This window comes from Olea europaea, unplaced genomic scaffold (assembly GCF_002742605.1).
Source record: "Olea europaea var. sylvestris unplaced genomic scaffold, O_europaea_v1 scaffold1137, whole genome shotgun sequence".
Taxonomy (NCBI): Eukaryota; Viridiplantae; Streptophyta; class Magnoliopsida; order Lamiales; family Oleaceae; genus Olea; species Olea europaea.
Window position 1 is genome coordinate 45,030 of NW_019228757.1, and position 12,632 is coordinate 57,661.

A 12,632-nucleotide genomic window follows, 5' to 3' on the forward strand; every position below is an offset into this window, starting at 1 on the left:
AATCTCTCTAAAGCATAGATCTTGAACTTGCTGATCTTTTTATTTTACTTTTTCATTTTTTTGGGGTGAGGGAGGCACATGTTAATTAGTTCCTAGAATTACTCACAGGAAAATTAATGATAATCCACTGGTTACACGTCTCCCATTTTTGGGCAGGCAAGCTTAAGGACCTAATTGTGTTACTGTTCAATTACAATTAAACAGCAATTACAGCCTAACAGCTGGCCACAGCATTGCTGTTTTAGTAGATTAATGAGATCGCTTAGCTTCAAAGCAAATAAAAGAGTACTTTGTGTTTTGCTTAGAAGCAAATTCAAAAGCTGTCAAAATCAAATACACCACAAAACCTTCAACAATAACACACATCAATGGCAAGCCAGCCAGACCCAGAGCGGAGCGGGAACAAGGTTCCCAAAAACCGGCCAGAGCCAGGATCGGCATGGTAACAAACGTTCCAAAGAAAAGAAACAAGAATTGGTAACAATTAATGCAAGTCACAAAATAAATGAATTGTCAACTGACGAGCAAAAACTAAGCATTCATGGTTTTCATGTGAGTTGTGACATTGGCTGCAAAGCCCGAATCCTAACAAACTTGATAGGCATTAACAAGGCAGTTCGGTATCAATAAAATTCTTATCAGACGTTAAAACCAGAATTACAAATTAGATTCACACATCTTTACATAAGCATGTGCACGTTGGAATAGAACATGCAATGATGTACATCCATGACCCAATTAATACTGAAAGGAAACTAACAAACAAATGTTAGAAGGATCATTGAGATTTTCCAATTTTCATCCGTACTGTTTTAAATTACTCGAATTCAAGGATTTCAAGAGATCCAGAAGCAGAAACTAGTTTAACTATTTGTACTAATCTTCAGCTCCCCCTTTCCCCAGTGAGATCTGATAATCTGGAAATATTCTGTGTGCCATTCCACACTGCGGGAGCATGCAGACTCCTGCAGTTTATGTAATACCAAATAAACAGAACAAGGCAAGTGGGTGGACTCATAAGTTAAGTGCCTAGAATCAAACATCATATCGCTACATAAGTCCAACCAAATCGTTTAAGAAATTCAGTTCTTTCTGCCACGATCACGATCATGGTCACGGATGCGGTCATCATTAGACCTTCTTGTATCAGCAAACGGTTTTTCACCTCTTCGTTTGTGATCATCATGCATCATTCTGTTATTTGACTCTCCTCTGATGCCCCGTCTACTGTTATCATAGGTCACTTCGTCCCGGTGGCTCCCCCGAAGATCATCATCAGCAGTCCTCCTTTTAGAATCTCTTCCGTTATTCCTGTCTCCACGCCCAACATCTGCATGCCTCTCTTTGTACTCTCCCTCACCCTGCTTGTATCTATGACTAGCCTCTGCATGGCTCTTTTCATAGTCATGCTTCTCCCCCTTATCCATATGGCCAACATCAGCGCGTCTTCTCTTATAATTTTCCTCATCTGCCCTGCTCCTGCTGCCAGCGCCATCAGCTTTTCTTCCACGATCCCATGCTTCTTTTGCTGGGTAATCTCTCTCTCTTCCCCCATATGGGCTCATCCGACGCCGTACATGCCTCTCATCTTCCTCGTGATCTTTGTTTCTTTCCCTCCTGTGCAAGTCATGTGAACCTCTTTTTCTGTCGTCATGATTTTTGCGGTCAAAAGAATTTCCCCATTTCATATGTTGTTTCTGATCATGATTTTCAGCTTTATGGTCTCTTCTCGTTTTACTTTGTCTGGGACTTCCAGTAGGATCTTCATCAAATACCATTTCAAACCTTGAACAGATAATCTAGAGAGATTAGATAAATGGATAATACGGAGAGACATTTCTAGTAGCACAATAAGTTATCAACCTTGTATTATCGTCTCCACCATGTTGAGTGTTAACATCCTTCAATATGTACTTGGAATGTTGCTGCTGGATGGTAGGATCCCCAGTGCAGTCTTTAGCAACATGATCAAGAGAACCGCATTTGAAGCAACCTCCTCCTGCAATGAATAATTAATTTAGGATCTCAATTGATCACAACATGGTGCTAACTCTAGATGAAAACTATAAACCCTATATCTCTTTTAATTTTATAGTTAAATACTTAATTATCAGAAGGAAAAAAACAGACTTTTTATGAAGATTGTTATTATAGGAGAATCCAAATTTCTCCACGAACCTCAAACATCCTCATTGCTTTCTCCAACTTATTGACTGTAAGAGGAAACACCATCGTGAATACTAGCTGGGTCCTGAAGTGAGAGGTAAGAAAAAGAAAAGATACTGGACAGGTGTTTTGAACTTTAACTGCCAACTTAAATTGCACATTTCGAGTGGACTCAGATGTAACTAAAATTTATCCAAAACGCTGTCCATTGTCGTCTTGGCATTTTTCGAAGAAAAAATCCAAACGAACAGTTTTGCAGGCACAGAAATATTTCGAGAAGATAACACAGCAACCACAATACCATGTAGCTACCGACATCAGATGAGGCAAAAAGGGAGCAAGGGGAAAAAGGGACAAAAGATGGAACAAACACCACGTTATAGTTATCTAGGTCAGTGGTTCTTTATTTTTATTATCTGGGGTCTTAGACTGTGATCTACTAATTATTGTCAACAAACTAGAGTACAGATCAAATGATACAAAATGAGATGCCCACCTTTACCCGCTTGGCCTTTGCGTCTATACTGGGACCATAGTTTTGCAACACTTTGACTAAAATCAACGTGAATCCTTCGATCATCAATAAGAGCATTATCCATCTGTCACATAAGTAGCAGGAACCGCCATAAATAAGTTTTGCCTGATTAGTGAAGCACGAAACAAGTTTCCTCCAAAAAGTAAAGCACCAGATGGCATGTTAATGAATCATAAGCAAGGACGAGTTGTTTATTTATATCAGAAATCTTTTTTCTTCAGTATGCATTCATTCAGCAGCCCACTAGTGCAGGTTTAATTGTATTACACTCGAAAAGAAGCAAATAAAACATATATCGATATTTTCTGCAAAGACCGACGCAACAAAAATAAACAACCAAATAACCATTCCAAGGAAACTTAAAAGTTCCTTCCCAGTAAATCTTTTAAAATCTTTCCGAGCACAGATAAAAAGTTAACCAGTAGTCAATTTTGAGATTCTTGAACAAGGAAATAAAGAGAAAAACTAAAAATTGGAATCAAAACAGATTGACAGCTCAGTGAGCATGATTAGTTACTAAAAAGAATACAGATGAAAGTGTCGAAAATACAAATCTAGACCCCTTCTGACCGCAGAGCTATTGTATGCTTTAGCCCCTGTTTGAGACTTATTTCTTGAGTACAGATTTTGTAAAAAAGTGCTTTTTTCAGATTATTTCCAGAGAAAACTTTCAGCATCTAAATTCCATTCTACTGTATAGTGCAGATATACTGTGGCACATCAGGGAACTTCTGAGGCAAAATCTCAGAAATCGTATATGCTTCCCTTGACGCCCCTCTAAAAAAATTTATCTCGTGAAGATTTTCTTGAAATTACATTGTCAAAATTAACTTTGCAGAGGGCATGGAAGCATGAATTAGATCAATCCTAGCTGACAAACAAATCAAGATAAGCACATCAAGGTAGAACTAGTTATATCGATAAGAAATATCAGGCAAATTAGCAGGAAGACAGAGTTGAGAAAGCAAACATAAACGACAACGGTAAGTTATTCTGTACCTTAAAATATGCCTGTTCACAGGCTTCTTTGTCCTCGAATTCTGCCATAAAGAAGCAGGTGTAAGAATAATGAGATGTAAACTAAGCGTATAAACATTAACAAAAGGAACAGGCCACCGACGAGTCAAAAAGTACACAGGACCAGGTCAAGGTATAAAGCTGGCGGGAAAATTGTATAATGATAATATTTCTCCAAAGGTTGAATTTTATTAATTTTCAGACCAAATAGGGATGTTTTGAGAGGATCGTTGTATTATCCCTCTGTCCCTAAACATTAGCCTCCCCTTTCTTCACTTGAAAAAAATTATTGAGGCCTAAACAGTGAAATCAATTCTTGCTGTCACTTGATCAAAACTAACTAGAAAAGCTGAATAGCAAAAGAAGTCCACACAAGCACGTAAACTTGTGGTCACAGCAACTAAATCATGCGCATAAAATTGTAAGCTAACTATTTACCCTGATGCATAGAATTGGAGGAAGTCCATGGTCTATATAGAGCCATTTACAGATATAAATATTCACAAAATAGCCTGACTGACAAATAAGCAGGCAAACATCCTCAAGCCAGATATTCTTTTTCACGTATGACAAGGTAAATGAATAATTACACAATGAAACTAGTGTATAAATAAACGAACACTAATAGAGACATGGAAAAGTGAAAGTATTCCGTTCTCACAGATATGATAGACAAGGAAATCAGAGGTAACTATGAAAGAAGAATACATGTACCAATAAAAGCATAGCACAAACTATCTCCGGTTTTGTAATCTCGGATAACTTCTGCACTGCCAATTTTAGTTGGCCATCAGAAAAGAATGGAAATTATAAATCATAGGAAAAATGAGGATCGAATATGCCTGAGTATTTTAAAAACTCACGAAGTTACAGTTCCGAAGCGTGAAAATATTGTGTGCAAGTCCTCATCCTAGAAACACAAGTAAACAGTAAATAACGATTCATCAGAAGAGGAAGACTAATTTTATAACACCCTGGTGGGGGGATGGGGGCTTAGAGAGAACCTTAACTCTGTCCAGAAAAATTAGAGGGTGGTAGCAGGATTAACATGCATTCAAAACTGGGAAATTTTGAAACAATAGCAAGTAAAGTCTGGAATTGTGTCGAACAATGACAAAATTGTTTCTCAAAAAATTGAACAGTATGATCCTTAGTCATATACCTTACCCAATATCTTTAAAAGCCCTCTACACTAATAACATTACCCAAAATATAAGAGCCCTTCCCTGACCATTTCAAACCATAAATCTACATGCATAAAACATGGAAAATACATTCTTGACCGTCTAATTCATAGCGAGTTAATTTATAAGCAGAAAACTTTTATAGTGATTTATTACCTCATCTTTTGGTTTTCCTTCAGGTGAAGCATCAGGAATGAACTCAGCTAGTTGGGGAGGATCATCAAAAGGATCATCCAATATGTACGTGTGCTTGATTCTATGTGAAACATTGGATTTGATGGTTAGAAGAGAGAAAAATGCTGAAATAATATGCACAACTTACCGTACAACATTGAAGGAATAATGCAATAAATATAAAAGGTGACCTAATATTTTTGTAAGGCCTGCCCTTTGCATCCACATAGGCTTCATTTATTCTGGTAAGCGTATCTAGACCTTCCGCAACCTCCCCAAATACCTGACAGTTGAAATCAGAATTGTATTATTCCAAAAGGCTGGAAGAATTGTTTGGACAAAAACGCATCATGTGATAAATAATCAATCAGAAAAAGCATCCAAAAAGTTGCGTCCCAAATTGGCTAACTACCCTTCATTTTTTCAGGCTAGCAAACAAAACTAAATGCCTAAAGTTGAGAAAATATCAACATATTGCACATCTTACTCTCTCTCTTTTTCTTTCTTAATAGGAGGGGGAGCGTAACATACTATTCGAAGGGAAATAATTTGACACTCAACTTAAAACGGTTTTCTAGATCTCACAAAATAACAGAGGAGATAATAGAGAATGTACTTATCATGACTTGAGCAGAACAAATCAAGTTCATCCTACACGTAAAACCAGTAAAATAGGCATCTCGTATTCCTTTTTTTATTTTGGGTGGAGGTGGAGTGTAGCATCTTGTATTCAGTGAGAAAAAAAGACTCAAAGAAATTGAATACTATAGCCCACAAAGTTCTGGATTAGAAAACTTACAGTGTGCTTTCCATCAAGATACTCGAGGTCATCACGCAGTGTGATGTAGAACTGAAAGGAGAAAGGTGCATCCATTAGGCATATAAAATACAGAGAGTTTTATAACGGTATATCAAGAGAAGGGAAGGAAACACTTGAAATTCTCTCGAGTAGAATACAGAATATGGAAAGGGTAGTGTACCTGGGACGCATTAAGATTCTCTCCAGCACTAGCCATGGAAACAGTACCAATCTTTGAATGTTTTACATCCAAATGAATTTCATCCCCAAAAAAGCGAGCCTGATCACCATACAGGAATCTGAAAATTGCAGATTTTGAAATGTTATTGCATTGTAACTCGATTTGAAATGTTAAGAAAATATGTAAATAATAGAAAAATTTAAGGAACTTTTTTTTAGAACAGGTTTTACCATACCCACACGAGAAAGAATCAATATAAGATATATACAATTAAAAATGGGTATTTAACAATAGTGATCAACTTGAGCATATATTCTTACTTGTATACAGAATCGCCACCTGATCCTGTTCCAGTAGGATCACCTGTCTGGGCAGTGAAATCTTTTTGTACCGTGTGGAAGAGGCAGCCATTGTAATATTTAATCCTGCATCAGAAACAGAACAAAATACAGTTGTGTTATCTAATGTAATATGCTACAAATAAAATTTGTTACCAGTAAAGAAATGCAGGAAATATACAACAGAAGCAACAGAAGTTAGAAGATCAAATATTCGGCTAAATGTGCTTCCACGAGTAGATTTCGTTCAAACAGAACAGAACCCTGCATATAGATTCAGGCCATCTCCAACCACAACACCATTGCACCATTTTGCACCATTTTTTGGTGCAAAATTGCTCCAACCCAACACCAACCTTTGCACCATTTTGCACCAAAATGGTGCAAGTGTAAAATGTCAATTTTGCCCTTATTTTACATTTCCCAAATAAATTTGTTGAGGGTATTTATGTAATTTGTGCTATATATTTTTTAATACAATAAATTATTATTATTTTTATTAATATTAATAATTATTTGTGTTTAAAATAAATTTTAAATGTAAGACATAATAATTAATTAATTAATTAAAAGACGAAAATAATTTAAAATACATCAAACACGATTAATTAATTATTTATTTAGTAATTTATGTATTTCTGAAATAATTAAATAAATAATATTTCAAATAAGTAGATTATAAAGAATAAAAAAAGGAAAGAAAATGGTTAAATACTGTTCATTTGGTGTAATTTTTGGTGTAATGGTTGGAGATGAATTTTGGTTTGGTGCAAAATTTGGTGCTGGGTTGGAGATGGCCTCATTGTTAATTCCAACTAATTTCAGTATGAAACGAGTCATTAGTCTCTACAGAGCAAAAATTATTGAAATTGCGCAAGCATCGCAAATATTTAAGCAGAAAAACTTGTAAAAAAATTATTCAAACATTTCGAGGGTACAAATACATGACAAATAAAAATAATTTCGAAATAAGATTAATGTGGATAAACTCTTTAAATGTGTACTTACTTGCAAAGCTTGAGAAAATTTTTGCAGGTCAAGGGGCAGCGATCTGTGTATAAATCCATCACTATGTCTCCCAAGCTCGTCACTATCATAACCGACATTTTCACCCAATTTTTTGAATTCCGTCGCAAATTTAGGAAGCGGAAGAATTTGGCGTTTCGTTCATACTAGTTCCAGAGACGGAGCGGAGTGAGGGTGCGGACAGGGGCAGAGGTAGGAATTAATGCTACGAGGGGCAAAAAATTTTTAAATTTAATGTACAAATAAAATTTATATATAACAAGAAAAATCGTAATATAACGTTACTTATTATTGTTGTACCCGGAGATATTTTAGAGCATAAAATTGATCTATCCCATAAAGACATAATTGCATAAACATAAAATTGATAGAACCAATTAACCATAAACCATCAACACAAATTACACAATTGCACGATAGGTTCACAGTAGATAGCCCATTGATAATAATAACTAATAGCTTTGTTGATTGTTACCAGCAACGTTCCAGTACATTATCTAATCTTTTTTTAATATAGTCAATAGATAGCTTTCCTGCCGTTCCAATTCCAAGAACCAAGATACTAGCCTTATTTAATTGCACAAAGCAAAATGAAAGGAAAGGCAAAGTAAACTAAAATTTCTGGTTCCTAGTAGGCAGGGCCGATCCTGTGATTGTCAGGACCTGAGACGAATTCCATAAATTAGGCCCCGGCGAAATCAACGTAAATACAAAATTCAACGATATATTATGCGACCTATTGCTAACTTAAAACTAACATTAAAAAAATCGCCAAATATATTATAGAAAAGATTTATATTATCATATTTAGGAGGCATAGCGTATGAGTCTATATCTAATGTCCAATGATGAACCTAAAAATCAATTACAAAATACCTCAATCATCTCACAATTACAATTTTCAATATAGTTACTATGTACGCCTATGCAATTGTTCATCCTACAATAACTAATCATATAAGTCGACCAGGCCGCAATTATATAAGCCGACAAGGATTCAAACATTTCCCATATCTTCAATAACAAGTAAGGGCAAGCCATTGCTTACCTGAGAAGTGAAATTTCGACGAAAATTGTGGAATTAAACCCTTGAAAATTCTACCGTCGTAGCTCACAAGTCTAAAATAAAAATTTTAATAAAATCAAAGATTTATACACTACTTAAGATCATTTTTTATGTAGAATCAATATACTGGTCAAGAAATTCTGCCTCTTCTGCTCCTCTCTTCTTCTGCTGCTTCTTCTCTGCGCTTCTTCCTCCTTCCTATGGTTGTAAGATGTTCTCTATCTATGCTACATCACTTTTATATTTGTGATTTAACACAAAATTGATTGTGCTCTTTATTTCTAAATAGTTATTATGATAGTTTAACTTACAAGTTATCAAATTCAAGTAAAATTAAATTTAGGGCATTGTCGCATTGTAAGAAGTTATCCAAATCAATTGATTCAATTAAAACCGTAATAGATCTGCATATGATTTGATAATCATACATTTACAGAAGAAATTTATAAATGTGTCTTAACATGCCTTAGGTAAATACGAATTTATGAACAAAACAATGGATAAAATATGGTTTGAACTTTGAAGTGAAGTAACAGATCTTGGTGTCCAATTGGTAAATGCCTAAATGGTAATCACTAATCATGCCAAAATACAGACAATCGGATGAATTATATACAATTTTTTCCAAATTCGCTAGTTTCCCAGAAATCAAAAGAGACGACGGTGCACTTTTATTAGTTTATATTTAAGTATTTGATATTTTGACTAAAAATCTACTAAAATATAATTTTAATTCAAAATTAACAGCCCCAACCCCTCCTTTTCATCCTGCATTTCTTTCAATCCTTTTCCTAATTCCTTCTCACGCTTCCTCAACACTGCTTGAGCATTAAACAATCCTTCCAATCCTGCCTCCTGCATCTTCCTCAACTCCCTAATATCACTATTCAAGCTCTCCACGAGTTTATTTATGGCTTTTTTTTAAAAACCTCAGCTGGATCCTCCATTATCCTTCCCGAACTATAAGCACTCCCAGACAAACAGGGACTATAACTTATATCAGTTCTTTTCCAACATATTAAAAATGTTTAAACAGTTAAAATTAGGACCGGTCCTATGATTGTCGGGCCTCGAGGCGAAATCCATAAATTAGACCAGCCGACGAAATCAACATAAATACAAAATTCAACGATGTATTATGCAACATATTGCTAACTTAAAACTAAAATTAAAACAATGACCAAATATATTTTAGAAAAGATTTATATTATAAAATAACAAAACCAACAATGTTTCAAACAATTAGTTAAATACTATTCTTTGAATTAATGCAATTTCATTTCGTTTCTTTTTTCTCTTTTGAGCACCAGACTCAAATTTAGGAGGCATGGTGTACGAGTCTATATGTAATGCCCAATTATTAACCTAAAAACAATTACAAAATATCTCATTTATTTCACAATTATAATTTCCAATATAGTTACTACGTGCACTTATACAATTGTTCATCCTACAATAACCAATCATATAAGACAACCAAGCCGCAATTATATAAGCCGACAAGGCTTCATACATTTCCAATATTTTTAATAATAAGTTAGGGCAAGCCATTGCTTACCTAAGAAGTAAAATTTCAATGAAAATTGTGGAAATACACCCTTGAGAATTCCATTGTCACAAACTCATGAACCTGAAATAAAAATTTAACATCAAGCACAAATACAAATATGAACATGATCATCAAACTTAGGGAAGTAACAACTGCACAGGCACATTTAATCAAACTTAGGGAAATAGTACATTTGATAAGAACTAATCACTATTAAAACAGTGTCGTCGACAAAATACATTAATTAAAATTTATCTTTTATGCTAGGGGACAAACACATGGATGCTATTTGTCTATTTACATAAATTTATACCTTCTACCATTTTTATCTTGAAATGCCTTGAGTGAATTAGCAAGGCAAACAACTCAAAAGAAACCACTTATTTACTTCCTATTTCTTCATGAAAGGAGTAATTGTCCAACATTCTTCTAGTCTTTCACTTATATACTTCTTCGATTTCACATAGCCACGTCTAATCCACTACCCACTCCGTCCTTTCCTTACGACATGTTAACCATACAAGTAAAGCAACGGTTAATTGCAAATCAAGGCCTCGACTACATCACTGTTCTGTAACCTCCATAGTGGAGGCACTAACGGACATTTTTGTTAAAATTCCAACGCTTTGTATAACCAAGAAATTACTCTCACTCAAGCAATTCAAATCCAAAGCATTTAAGAGTATAATCGCTCACAATTCACAAACTTCCTGTTTTCTTTGTCTTCGTCCCGGGAATCTTGCTGCAATTACAGATTAGTTAGTAGTAGAGTACAGACCATCTGCAAAGTGCAAAGATAACGTTAAAAAACAATATTGTGAGATTTAAAATTTTTCATTTCATGTGACCAACTGTCCAGTGACCATGTCAACAAATCTGTAGGCACTAGGCAGGCATGATGCACCGAAACGAAAATGGGACAATTCCATTTGGAATAACATGATAAAGACGAGTGATTTACTTGCTGCTTAATACAATGAAAACCCATTTGGAAAAACATGATTAACAACAAACCTGTTTCCAGATTTCTAATTCTTCGTGTAAATGATGGTGTGTTCTTCCTCAATGATTGAAGTTTCCTCGTTTGTTCTATCCTAACAACAGTGACCAACCGGCGTCCGGAGCGACCGGCGGCTGACTGGCGGAGTGACAGGAGTCGCGGAGACCAACGAGCAGGCCCGAGGATTACCGAATTGGGAATTTTGGGATTTCAGATTTTGGGAATTTAGGGGAAATTAGGGTATATGGATCGTGGATATATAAGTTGGGTGGGTAAATAGATTGAGGGGATAGGATTTGGGCTCATGAGTCGTGGGCTCTTGTTGGATAATTGGGTCTGGGCCCTGTTTTGAAAAATGAAAAAAATAATAACAGGTTCCAGGCCAAAATTAGGCCCCTGCCCATCTTGGGCTTGAGGCGTAGGCCTCATAGGGTTAAAATAGACAATTTTGATTATTAAAAAGGTAAGAAAAGATACATTTTCTAATGGAAATTTATAATTTAGGAACCATTGGGTAGCCATTCTTTTTCCCCATTACATTTTTCGACCGTTTGGTGTCCCATCTCTGACACAGCATGTGAAGGTATACAGGCGCCTAAACTTTCATTTTCCTCCAATTGCCCCTCCCACCGACAAACTAACTCTCTCTCCCCTTTTGATTGAAATCGACGACATCACCATAATCGACCCAAACGACAACGAAGTCTTCCAAACACAGGCGCCGACTTCAACAGTTGTAACAATTGCCGCAACGAAGAGTGCCAAAACAAGACCTCGACATTGACCTCTTTTTTGGAATCTCTCACCTGCACAGCATCTCTGGTACACATCTTCTCCATCCACTGAAAATGGATCCCGTCGGAATACAGGTACTCCCACTTCATTCCCCTTGTCTCCCGCATTTCCAATCAGCTTTCCCTCAATGTTAGGGAAACCGTCTACTTCGCAACCAGGAGCCGATCAACGAAATGCGTCTACCGCTGCACCTGAGATGGCACGAGCATCGAGCTCGAAATCCTTGTGAAACTGCCATTGTCGAAGGACATCGAAACGACCGGTGTTTCACCAAACACGGTTGGAAACACGTGTCCGCCCTCTTCAACTCCTTCATCGGCTACTACTGGAGTAAGCAACAGTTGCACAACCATTGGGACGCAATGTGTCGAGCCCACAAACGTCCGTTGGAGCTTATGAATAGCAGCAGGTGGAGTACAACCAAGCTACCAACCACATCGTCACGTCAGACGAATGGTGGAATCGGAAGCTTAAGGTAACGTCTCACAACTTCACGTTTTGGACCCAACCTCCAATTCATGACAACTTATCATTGTCTCCCATTTCAAATTAATGAAACTGCTGAGAACAACAAAATGGATCGTTTTTCTTTGTTAAGTGGTAGCACCTAAAATCTACCAACATCAATTGAGCAATGAACTACTGAAATGAATAATTACAAATTAATGTGTATGGATGTTGCATGACATCTGCTGTGGAATGGAATTCCCTAAAAACGGAAATAGGTTGGTAATTGCTTTCCCTTAGTCATTTTTTCTTCCTCACAAAGATGGACATCATACCTTTTTCAGTTGTATGCTTA

General features: G+C 36.2%; 1 protein-coding gene across 1 annotated transcript; it reads right to left on the reverse strand.

Annotated features, from left to right (window-relative positions):
- Positions 1–581: 581 nt before the first annotated feature.
- Positions 582–11,275, reverse strand: LOC111373485 (peptidyl-prolyl cis-trans isomerase CYP59-like). The gene is made up of 15 exons (XM_022996018.1): positions 11,050–11,275; positions 10,732–10,816; positions 10,045–10,116; positions 7,403–7,625; positions 6,377–6,481; positions 6,057–6,174; positions 5,876–5,926; positions 5,268–5,359; positions 5,059–5,158; positions 4,582–4,628; positions 4,433–4,488; positions 3,701–3,741; positions 2,663–2,765; positions 1,864–1,999; positions 582–1,785 (listed from the first exon to the last, which is right to left on the reverse strand). The coding sequence occupies exons 4-15, from the start codon at positions 7,498–7,500 to the stop codon at positions 1,083–1,085; spliced, it is 1,650 nt and encodes a 549-aa protein (XP_022851786.1). The 5' UTR covers positions 7,501–7,625; positions 10,045–10,116; positions 10,732–10,816; positions 11,050–11,275; the 3' UTR covers positions 582–1,082.
- Positions 11,276–12,632: the final 1,357 nt, after the last annotated feature.

Excerpts from the sequence above, each read along its gene's own strand:
- LOC111373485 (XM_022996018.1), bottom strand. The coding sequence starts at position 7,500 with ATGTCGGTTATGATAGTGACGAGCTTGGGAGACATAGTGATGGATTTA. Across the intron at positions 3,742-4,432 it reads TTTGTGCTATGCTTTTATTG|AATTCGAGGACAAAGAAGCC; the intron begins GTACATGTATTC and ends TCTTTATGGCAG. Across the intron at positions 1,786-1,863 it reads GGTGGAGACGATAATACAAG|GTTTGAAATGGTATTTGATG; the intron begins GTTGATAACTTA and ends TATCTGTTCAAG.